General features: G+C 41.8%; 1 protein-coding gene across 1 annotated transcript in view; it reads right to left on the bottom strand.

Annotated features, from left to right (window-relative positions):
- The window catches only part of RBL2 (RB transcriptional corepressor like 2), a 910,854-nt gene that overhangs the window by 321,268 nt on the left and 576,900 nt on the right, over nt 1-12,686 (bottom strand). Inside the window, exons 16-17 of the mRNA XM_044082019.1 lie at nt 5,199-5,307; nt 4,517-4,789 (exon numbers count right to left, since the gene is read on the bottom strand). Coding sequence (XP_043937954.1) covers nt 4,517-4,789; nt 5,199-5,307 — 382 coding nt within the window. The remainder of the gene's footprint in view (nt 1-4,516; nt 4,790-5,198; nt 5,308-12,686) is intronic.

Genomic DNA, 12,686 nt, shown 5'->3' with positions numbered 1-12,686 from the left:
TGACTTTCTCAAAAAATCTACCAGGTTGAGTAGGCATGACCTGCCCTTGAAGAAACCATACTGGGATGGGTCAAGTGCCTGGAGGTTTCCTATGTTATTACTGGTTATTTCCATGATAATTCTTTCAATGGCTTTGCATATAAGACAAGTAAAGCTTGTGGGTCTGTAATTTCCAGTGTGCCTGTAGATAACCTGCCTTTGTGCAGAGTGATGATGGTTGCCATTTTCTATTCATGAGTCATGAAGCCTTACTGGAAGCTGTGGTTAAACAGTGATTCCAGAGGGCCTGACATGTCTTAATTTATTTTGAAAGCAGCCTGGGATACTGCTGGGGTCCAATGATGCAGTGTTATTAGCCTTAGACAGAGCACTGAGGACCTGTAACATAGTGATGGTTGGGGGATTAAGCAACCCCCCTTTCTTATATCATAGACAATAAAATAATGCTGAAAGAACCACCACGACTCTATAATCCAGAGATCGATTTATTCAGATAAAAATGGATAAGCGCTTTCACGTAACCAAATGTACGCTTCTTCAGATCCTCAACAAGTTTTTAAAAAAACAGTAAATATATACAAAATATGTGACCATAAATATATCAATTATTCAATCAATCAATATATCAATTATATCGTAGACAGAAAACAGAGAAGGGATATAGGATGTTGTTGGAGATCAGAGGATCACACTGCTTCAGGAAAAGCAATATGCTAGTCTGTTTCTTGCTTCAGACATTTAATCCTACAAAGTGCAGTTTCTTCCAAACTCAACCTTCCCGTCAGATGTGATGGTGCTATTCTTAGCTGACATTGCGACCTTTCTGTCAGAGCACTGACTGGCAGTAAGAAAACTCAATTTAAGTACTTGCACATGCTGCTAATATTCCTGTGTGGCTTCCTAACATGGATCAATGACACCATCCTACCTAACCAGGAAATCAACACCTTCTCTATTCCTCTCTTGTAGCTGATATCTAACAGGTAATATTCGTAGTCTTAAAATATAAGTACTGGGAGACCAGAAGGAACCTAGGATGTAACACGACTAATTTACAGTCAAATTTTCCCTTGCATCTAGCCCAGCTTTTTAGTTTTAGCACTCAAATCTGTTTCTTTGAGCTCAGCGCTTGTTCAGAACTCGTTGTAAGCACTAAATATGCTACAAATTACTACAGCACTCAACTTTCCTCACTTGTATAGAGGAAAACAATTTTTAGTACTTAATAAGTAAGCACCTATCCAGGCGTGTCTAAAGGTCACCTCCCGGTGTTTTCTCCTGTCTACCTGATGAATCTAGGCATCTTGGGACAATGCAGCAATTGCCTCATGTACACAGACAACCCTCTCCTCCTACCACCCAACACTATGACCTGTGAGAGATGCACTTATATAGCCAAACTGGAAGCAAAGCTCTCGTCACCGAAGACTGGATTAGACAGTCAAGAGGAGAAGGTAAACACCTGCACTGCTCCACACTCATCACATAGTCCCTCAAAACCTACACCACCAAAACACACACACAGAAGCACAAAACACACACCTACATTCGCGGAGGCTCTCAGTAAAAATCTGCCCAAACAACCGAGACCTCCAAAGCAGAAATGCAAGCAACCTCCACCCCCCCCAACACAACCCAAATGACACATAGTCCACATACTCAGTGTGCCACTCAACTACAGCTCATAAGGCAAAGCATACTCAAAACTCTAGTCATAGGTGACTCTATAGTCAGGCACACTGATGTTCCACTCACCAGACTAAACAAGGAGAAAGTTACTGTCTGTCGGGTGCCAGGATCCGTCACATAATGCATGCACTCAGGCCACTCCACAACAAGTACAAATATGACTCTATCATTGTCCATGTTGGTGTGAATGACCATAGATGTACCTTCCTGGACTACATGAAAAGAGACATGGAGGAGCTCTCCGATCTTGTAGCCCAGGCAGGTATGACCCTAGCCATGAGTAGCATCCTGCCATCACCCAGAATGATACCACAGTACAAGGACAAAATGATTGACTTTAACAACTGGCTAAGCTTCTGGTGTCATTCTAAGGGAATCCAGTATCTGTCTGCCTGGGATGACATGATCGACAGACCATGCTGCTTTGCCAGAGATGGCCTGCACCTGTCGCCCTTGGGATTCCAGATACTGGCAAAGGCTCTTGCCAACCCTATAGTGCCTTTTTTAGGCAAGGTTCAAATGACAAATTCACCACCTTAACAGGTACAAGCAAGCAAAATCTGAGGGTAATGCTATTTAATGCTAGAAGTCTAAACCTCAAAATGCACATACTCGAGGCACGCCTTAAAATGGAGAACATCGATATCTGTGTAGTGACAGAGACCTGGTTCAAAACTCCAGACAGCACCCCTGCATTACCAGGCTATAATTCATACCACACCTTTCAGCCACTAAACCTGGACCGAAACACTAAAGGTGGAGGCGTGTCCATATTCATTAAAGATAACCACACCTCCAAGCTAGTTGCTCAGCATAATGCATCCGACATTATCTCTGGGCAAAACAGCAATCCAGACTGTAGCTTGCTACAGACCCCCCACCATGCCCCAGGATTCCCACTCCTCTTTTCTTGATACACTGGAAAATATTAAGGTACAACCCAACACCCTAATAATGGGTGATTTCAACTACCCCACCATTAACTGGGAAAACTACTCATGTATCAAATCTTTTGCTCAACGTTTTCTGGAAATCATCAATTCCAACGCCTTGGATCAACTTATCCACACCCCCACCAGAGGCAGCAATATCCTAGAACTGGTCAGCACCAACATGGACGACTGGTGTTCCACACCAGAAGTCAGCTCCTCGATGATCAGACCCGACCACAAGCTAATCACCCTAGAAATCCACATCCTGCTCCCAGCCCCCATTAGGAAAACAACCATAAAAAAATTTCTCCACAGCCAACTTCACGCTTCTTAAGACAGAAGTGGCAAACTTCACGACACCCATACAGATGGAGAATAGAGGTATGACTGCTGAATCCTACACAAATGCACTTTATAAGCACTTACACGAGTGCACGGATCGTGCTATCCCTAACAGAACCAACATGCTATCCTCCAAAAAAAGGAAGCCAATCTGATGGTCTTCTGCCATAAACAAATCTAAAACAGAAGAAAGAAACTGTTGCAAAAAAGAGCAAAATCCCATGATTGGAGGAACTTCCTGGTCAGCCTCAGTAAGAAGCTGAGATCCCTCATAAAATCCTCCAAAGCTAGTTATGAAAACAAAATTGCCACTGATTCTAAAGACAACCACAAAGCATTCTACAGCTATGTCAAGAATCTCAATGGCAACACTCAGATCTGCTCTGAGTTACAGCACAATTACACTAAATATACAGAAACAACTGATATTGCCAACATCCCCAAATGATGTGGACATCCTACAGAAGGGCCTCACTGAGACAGATGCCTGGCGTCAAAGCCATGGTCTCAAGCTCAATGCCAAAAAGTGCACTGTCATCCCCTTTGGTAAAAACTCTGTAGCCATGAACTACCACATAGGCGTTAGTCTACTTAACACCGAAAGTGTGATAAGTGACCTTGGGACACAGGTGGACAAGTAGTCTCTCCTTTGATAATCACATTGCCACAGTGGTCAGGAAATCCTTCTACGTGGCACACCTCATCACAAAAGGTTTCTCATCCAGGAAAAAAAAGAGGCCATTGTTCCCCTCTACTCATCACTCAGACCCATTATAGAGTACAAAGCCCCTTTTGGTATGTACCTCACAAGACATCTACAACAACTGGAAAGGCCACAAAAATACCTCACAAAGAGGATTACTGGCCTCAAACAGATGCCTTACGCAGACCGACTCAAAAAACTCCAGCTTTACTCCGTAGCATATCGCTTACTCAGAGGCGATCTCTGCCTAACATACAAAGCTATGTCAAACCCAGAGCTGTTGGACATGCTCCACTTAAAGAAATCCCAATCCCTCCAAGCTACACGCTCTAGGGACCTAAACCTTGTCACCACAACAAACAGAACATGCTGGAGGGATAGATTCCTGTCCCAGAGACTTCCCATACTCTGGAACAGACTACCTATGTCAAACAGAGCTCCTCATTAGCACTCTTCAAGAAAAATCTTGATGATTGGATGGGTAATAAGACATTCACCCCAGAGATCACTTCTGTGGTTCTGCTTGACAGGGGCACAGGAAAATAATTTTCTTGGGTGGCGAAAGCCAGGGTACGTTTTTGGCTAGGTTTGTATAGGCCCTAAGGCCAATAGCCTAGTACCTACCTAAGAACCTATGAATATGATTAATGCTTTTATGCTTAACAGTCAGTATTTTTATACTGAATGAATTGTATCTCTTTAATAGGATAATATATAAAGAAAACAACTTACCTTTTATTTGGAAAACTTCTGTACTCATAAAACTCATGGCTATACCTGTCACTACCATTACTATTAAAGAAAGAAAGAACATACCTGAAATGGCACCAAGATACCTCGATAAACTTACCATGTACTGGTATTGTAACAGTCTGACCATTGTTTGCAGTTACGGTTGCAGTTGCCATGGTGACTAGTGTCTGCCCAGGTACAGGAGTTACTGACACAGTTTCTGGAGCCATGCTCTGAGTCGGAACAGTGTTTATTACTTGTGGCTGGGGAACTCTCGCCTGACCTGCAGGTTCTGAACAGGAATCATTTTCAGGGAACAATCTTCGTCTTGCACTGCCAGGATTAGGTGAACTGTATATATCAAGTAATGCTGCGGGCGATGGAGAGGCAGCTATAACAGAAAGTAACAGCATATGATGTATTATGAGTGGCATACAGTGGAATTATTGACTTGAAAATCATCACTTTAATTGGTCTTTTTTCAGTATGAGAATACTTCATATGCATTTTTGTTCTCACAGAAATTTCCAGCAATATCAAACAGAACACTACAGGCAATACATTTTTTTTTATTTTTCATATGTTTTTTCTTTTGTATAACAATTTAGAAATACAACTTTTATGGAGCAGTCTTAGAATTTAAACAGCAATCAAGGCACAGACTGCACTCCTGGAATAGTATATATAAATTTTCAGCTCCACTAGTTATAAGTTACATAAAATATGATTATACAAAAGAAGTGGCACTGCCTGAAAAAAATGCAGTAAAATGGACACAATAAAGCATGAACTGCTCTTACTTGACCCGAGTCCAGTTTCAGTGCGAACTTCACTTGTCCTGCTAGGAGTCACAGGAGAATTTAATGAGATGTTTCCAGTGGAATTTTCAAAATACTGGGGTGGCATTACCTGTAGGGGTACAGTAATAATGAGTAAGAACACAATATCAGTTCATGAATGCCTGTTTACTTAAAAGTAATTGAAGTTTAAAAAGTACACTGCAACTAGCAGGAACAAGTAAGTGAGCAAGGAGACAAAGCAATACCTGATTCACAGTGTTGAAGAGCACAAGTGCAAGCAAGGCTATTAAGTGCAGACTAACACTGTACCAGTTGTGTCAGGTGCAACAGGCTTTTACCTGTTCCCCTTCTGATATCAACATTTAATGTGTGATGGACCCAGCAGTATGTGGTTTGAGTCAAACAACTAGTACCAATTCATATACAAAGAACAACTGGTCGTAAAGGCACCCAGTAAATGTGGACTGCTGTCTTGGGTAACAGCCAAGTCCTGGTACATCCAGATTTACTTTACACTAACTGGATTTTCCCCAGGATTTTACCAACCTCAGATTAAGTCCACTGCTTTTCAGTGCACCCTCACTGATTGAAACCTGACTACAATTATCTTGCGCACACACACACTTACACAATATTTTTTTCAAAATAGAGGGATAAATGGCAACCCTCCATAACCAACACATACTCCTTTCAATTCCATTATCACCATTTAGTTAAAGCTAACAAAATAATGCAACCTTTAAATACCTGTAAGGCAGCAATAAGCTCTGGGCAGTCACTCTTCAAAAGCAAGACACTACAGAGATGAAGCCAGGTGTAGATCAATGTGTGTGCATGTACCTTTAAGAAGCTATCTAAGGGCTTGCACAAGTGTATAAATACTGAGCACGTGTAAGCCTGACTGCCATTTTGTAGTAAGTTGTTGAAATGAGAGCATGTATGTGTGTAATGTCTGTCTGTTAATCAGTTCATTTATATTTTATGACACTGTTATCCATTCTGATGTGTTTCCATGTAATAAAGCATCCAAATGAAGTACCCCGCCTGTTCGTCATCTATGTTAGAGAGGGACAAGCGACATGGTGTCGGAAGTAACATGTCTAAAAGGACATGGTGTCAGAAGAGGTATGGCCAAAATGACCTGTTGCTAGAAAAAGTTCCAGTTTCTCCAATTTAAGTCCGAGAGGCATCCGGTTGGTATTGGAGGAATATATAAGAGTAGATCATCCCTACTGCACGTATAATTCGCAAAACAGGTCAAAAACGAATTTCAGATGTTAAAACTTGCTCAAATAATTTCTTGTTTGCAAAATATGAAATGAAGCATACAGAACGCTCTAAAGGTTATATAAATAAACAGAAATGTCTGATATTGATAAAAATATTCAAATTACTATGGAAAATGTTTGAAATAAAGTCAGAATTGCATAAAATGAATAAAATAAGAGGGAATGACCACATTTTCAGTAAGCACATATTTTTTTTTAATTAAAGATATTTGAGTTATCAGAAGTGTATGAAGTGTTTGCATGTTTGTGCAGTATTACAGTGAAGTTATTTCTCAAGACATAGCCATTTCAGCGCATATTTCGCAAAGTACAGTATTTCCAAGAGTTTACTGTGCATTTGAATGTTATTAAGAGCTCTCAAAGCACAGCTTGTTCATACACAACTACAAGGGCCATATTTTCTGTGTGTTTGTGCATACTGTGTTGGCATGGCAGATGGATTCCGAAAACCAGTCCACTTGTTGTTTGACAATAATATTGTAGTTTGATCAAGAGTATGACATTTTATACAGGCTGCATTTTCTGATAAAGATGACAGTACAAAGGCATTTATTCTACTTAATTTAGCTGGGTCAGAAGCCATTGAAAGGGAGCATTCATTTGTGTATGCACCTGCTATCTTTGCAGGCGAGGGGGAAAACCGACATACTGTTGAACCGGCTGAGTCAAGGGAGGACCCCGAGTGCTTAAAATGTAAATTTAGAGAAATGTATAACCCCAAAAGCTGCATGAAACCTTTGCAGCATATATAACTGATTTGAGAAACAATGCTAAAACATGCAGATTTGGTGATTTAAGGGACGAGTTGATAAAAGACAGACTTGTGTGTGGTATTAAGGATCATGCTGTGAGAAAGATTTTGCTTCATGACAATGGTTTCACTTTGAATAAGACTAATGAGATTTGTCAGCTATAATAGCTCACCAGAAAAGCACACAAATATGCTTACAAATGAGAAATGCATGCTTCCAGTAACTTCTAGAACTCATGTTGACAGTATGCAGCAAATGGTTAAAAGAAACAGGCCCAAGCACATGGTAGCAATGGTAGACCCTGCAGCACCCACTGGTAAATCCCAGAGCTTTCAAGCAAGTTCCAGAGTTCACAGAGTCTCAGTGAAGCATAAGAGTGAGTCAGCAAACTCAAAGCATGGGCTCCAGCCTAGTTTCACTGCCAACTGTCATAACTGTGGTAGAAATCATGAGTCTAAAAAGGAAAAATGCTTAGCTTTTGGTCAGCAATGCCATAAATGTAATAAGTTGAATTATTTCGGGAAGTTTTATAAATCAAAAGGCACACTTTTTTATTAAAAGGGAACATTTCAAGAAACAAGTTGATCAATTGGAAAGAAGTGACCCTACATCACATACTTTTTATGCTGATGGTGTGTCAGTGCTTCATGAAACAGTTAATGCAATAGACTTTTGGGCAAAAAATGAGGTATTTTGTACTGTTCGGATAAATATGCATAGAACTCAAAGTTGACACAGGTTCCAAGTGTAATATGTCAGCAGAAACATTTTTCGAGTATGTAATGGTGAAAAGCTTGATTTGGCAAAGTGTGTGAAGCTTGTTGCTTATGGTGGTGAAGAAATTCAGACCGGATGCTTAGTAGTGCTTTCATGTTACTCGGCTGGGAGAGGTTACGACTTGTTATTTCATGTGGTCAAGAGGCATGTCCAGTCATTACTAGGGCTCAGAGAAAGTTTGAAAATGGGATGCTTCTACTTAATATGGAAGTTAATCAGGTTAGCTTGGAAGACCACTACTCTAATTTCACCCAATATATTTTTTCTACCTATACTGATCTTTTCAAAGACAAACTAGGCAAGCTTCCAGTTGTGTACTCCATGAAGTTAGACCCAGATGTCAGTCCAGTTATCAACCCATCCCAGGAAGTTCCAATAGCTATGCAGGACAGTGTCAAAGCAGAGTTAGACAAAATGGTGCAACAAGGTGTGATTTGTCCAGTAGATGAACTGAGTGGGTATCTTCCATGGTGGTTGCTCATAAGAAAAAACTCAGATGACATCAGAGTATTTATTGATCCACGAGATTTGAACACAGCACTAAAAAGACCTCATCATCCAATGCCCGCAGTTGAAGTTGCAGCTCTGATGCCAAATGCCACTGTTTTTTCTCTTAGATGCAAAGAGTTAGTTTTGACAAATTCAGCTTGACAAGAAATCCTCATTGCTAACTACTTTCAGTAGTCAGTTTGGAAAGTACAGATTTTTGAGAATGCCATTTGGAATAAATTCTGCAACTGAAGTCTTTCAACGTGCAAGGGAGTAAATTTTTTTTGGGTATCCTTGTGCTATTACAGTAGACGACATACTAGTAGAAGGTCATGGTGAAGCTGAGCATGACAGAAACCTCAGAAAAGTTCTGCAAAGAGCATGTCAAGTGAATCTTAAGCTCAATCCACAGAAATGTAAATTCAGGCTACACAAAGTTACTTATGTTGGTCATTTATTTAACAGTCCAAGCCTATGACTAGACCCTTCTAAGCAAACAGCCATTTTCAAGATGCCAGCTCCAGACAATGTTCAAGCCCTGCAATGTTTTCTAGGCATGGTTAACTATTTAGGCAAGTTCATTCCAGACTTGAGCCAACTTTCAGCACCGCTTAGAGAGCTGACATGCAAAGATGTATCACAGGCTTGGTTAGAACAGCATCAAAGAGCAAAAACCCGGACCACACCACAAAAGGAGGGGGTGTATCCATATTCATAAAGGATACCCACACCTCCAGGTTGGTGGCAACGCACAAAGCTTCGGAAACCATCCAGGTGCAACTAACCATAGGCAAAACTGCTCTACAAATTGTAGCATGCTACAGGCCACCCTCTCAAACTCAGGAACCCCACACAGCCTTCCTAAAGACTCTGGAGGGTATAAATGTATCTCCAAACAGCATCATATTGGGTGACTTCAACTACCCGAATATAGACTGGGAACATTACTTAAGCCCTAACTTTCTAGCCCAACGGTTCCTGGAGTTCATAAATTCAAATGCCATGGAATAGCTAGTCACTGTTCCCACGAGAGGAGAAAATATACTAGATCTCATTATCACAAACATGGGGACAAAATGCTCCACACCGGAAGTATATCCCTCATTGGTGAGATCTGATCATAAACTAATCTCACTGGAAATCCACATCCGCCCCACCCCAAACAAAAAGACCACAGTGAAGAACTTCTCTAAAGCAAACTTCACACTACTCAAGACTGGTGTGGTATCCTTCAAGGCCCCTGAGCCAGTGGAAACCACAACCCAAGCTGTAGAAGGTCTTACAAATGCCTTCTATGAACACCTCCAGGACTGCATGGATCAGGCAATCCCAAATAAAACCAAGACTCTTTCCACAAAGGGCAAACGTCCAGTCTGGTGGACCCCAGCCATTAACAAACTTTACAATAAGAGGAGAAAGCTATTACATGATAGAACAAAATCCATAAAAGGGAAGTCACCCCTGATCATTATTAGTAAAAAAATACGAGCACTCATAAAATCAACTAAGGCCAATTTTGAGAGAAAAATTGCCATGGATTCAAAGGACAATCATAAGGCCTTTTTCAGCTATGTTAGGAACCTGGGTGGAAACTCCCAGATATGCTCAGAATTAGTCCAAAATGATACAAAAATCACTGAACCCACAGACATTGCCAACATACTGGCAGACTGGTTCAGTGCAAACTTCACCCCCCTCTCCCCCCCCAAAGGAGAGATAACTATCCCAGCGGAGTGTAGCCTCCCAGACATCTCAAATGCGCAGGTGAAAGCTGCTCTCTAAAGCTAAAAACACAGCATCAATGGGACTGGATGGTGTCCCCGGCTGTGTGCTACACGAGCTAAATGAGGAATTAAACCCGCACATAAGGCAGCTGTTTAATCTCAGCCTTACCACAGGATACGTGCCCAAGGAGTGGCGTATGGCAACTGTGGTCCCACTCCACAAAGGCGGTGCCTCTACAGACCCTGGTAATTACCGCCCCATAAGCTTAACAAGTCTAGTCTGCAAAGCTATGGAGAGGATCATAATGGAACTCATAAACAAAGATACAGGGGACTTGCAGACATTGGACCCGACCCAGTTTGGCTTCGTCAAGGGAAGATCATGCCTTTTGAACTTGGTCGACTTCTTCGAAACAGTCACCAAGGCCAATGATGAGGGAAGGCAGTCCATACAGCCTACCTTGACCTTGCAAAGGCTTTGACACAATACCCCACTCGGTATTGTAGAAAAACTTACCAGCTTAAATGTAAACCCATATGTCACAAGATGGGTTGCAAACTGGCTTAAGGACAGAACCCACAGGGTTAGAGTTGCTGGTGCTATGTCAGACTCCAAGCCGGTCACAAGTGGTGTCCCACAGGGCTCAGTCCTTGGCCCCCTATTGTTCGGCATCTACTTCTCAGAAGTACAGACCAACATGGGAGGACTTTGGCTGACAAAGTTTGCAGACGACTGCAAACTGGGCCATAGTGGAAAGTGCATCGGACACGGATATCCTTCAGAAGGGACTCACGGAAACAGATAGCTGGTGCCAGAGCCATGGCCTGAAGTTAAACGCCAAAAAATGTATAGTCATACCCTTCGGGAAAAACAAGGTAACCCCAAGCTACCATATAGGTGGCAATCCACTAAGCACAGAAGAGGTTATCAGGGACCTGGGGACCCAGGTTGACAGTGGCCTTTCTTTTGACACTCACGTTGCTAAAGTGGTTAGAAAGACCTTCTACATTGCCCACCTGATCATGAAGGATTCACATCCAGATCTAGTGAGGTCATTGTTCCCCTGTACTCTTCACTTATCAGACCAATGATCGAGTACAATGCCCCATTCGGGATGTATCTCACCCGACATCTGCAGCAATTGGAGAGACCCCAAAAGTTCCTCACCAAAAGGATAAAGGGACTCCAAAATCTGTCATATGCTGCCAGATTGAGGAAACTCCAGCTCTATTCAGTCGCATACCGCCTGCTCAGAGGTGACATGTGCCTGACATACAAGGCCATGTCCAACCCGGAATTAATGGACATGCTCCACCTCAAAAATCCAAATCCACCAAAACCACTAGAGCAAGCGACTTAAACCTTAGCATGGATATAAATAGGACGTGCTGGAGGGATAGATTTATCACTCAGAGACTCCCTATGCTGTGGAATAAAATCCCGGTCCATGTGAGGCAGAGCACCTCGCTGGCTCTGTTCAAGAGAAATCTTGACCTGTGGATGGGAGATCGTAGGTTTACCCTGGGAATCATCTCTGTGTCACTGCTGGACAGAGGCACAACAAACTAATGGGCACAGTATTTTTTCATATAAGGGATGGCGTAAGCCACAAAAATTTGGGCTAGGCTTATAAATGCCTTAGGGCAGATAGCCTAGTATAAACCTATGAACCTATGAAACACAGAATTACCAATCCACCAACTCTCAGATACTATGATGTTTACAAGCCAATCACTCTTTCATGTGATCCTTCGAGATTTGGTCTAGGTGCAGTCATTCTACAAGAGGGTCAAACTTGTTGCCTATGCATCGAAATCTCTTACCCAAACTAAAATGCAGTACGAGAAAGAGCTTTTGGCAATTGTGTTTGCATGTTCAAAGTTCCATGATTATGTTTATGGTAGACCTATCCAGACCAAAACAGACCACCAACCTCTAGTCACTACCTTGAGAAAGCCTATGCATACAGCTCTAGCCAGACTGCAGCATATGATGTTGAGATTGCAAAAGTATAATTTCACTCTTGTCTACAAGAAAGGCAAACTTCTTTACCTTGCTGATACATTATCTAGATCACTCAGAAACACCACTAAACAGCATGAGAATGAAAACCTTGAGTTTGAAGTCATGGAAGTGAAACATTTTTCTTCCATATGTCTTGATGAGCTGAGAGATCACACAGCCACAGATCCAGTTTTACAGAAGCTCAGCCACATTATTCAACAAGGAAGGCCATCAAGGCAATCTAGTTTACCTCAAGAAGTGCAACCTTATTTTCCATATAGAGATGAGATTTTGTCTGACAAAGGTATCGTTACGAAAGGTCCGAAAGTAATTGTTCCAAAGTCCTTGCAACAAGAGTACATTACTATCTTGCATCATGGTCACCCAGGAGCAGACTCTACCAAAAGAAAGGCGAGAGGATAGTATTTTGGCCTTCTATGTGACAAGACATT

Source organism: Protopterus annectens, chromosome 8.part1, assembly GCF_019279795.1.
Source record: "Protopterus annectens isolate FY-2018-M chromosome 8.part1, PAN1.0, whole genome shotgun sequence".
In the NCBI taxonomy this organism is placed as follows: Eukaryota; Metazoa; Chordata; order Ceratodontiformes; family Protopteridae; genus Protopterus; species Protopterus annectens.
This window is presented reverse-complemented; position numbering and strand designations above follow the sequence as displayed.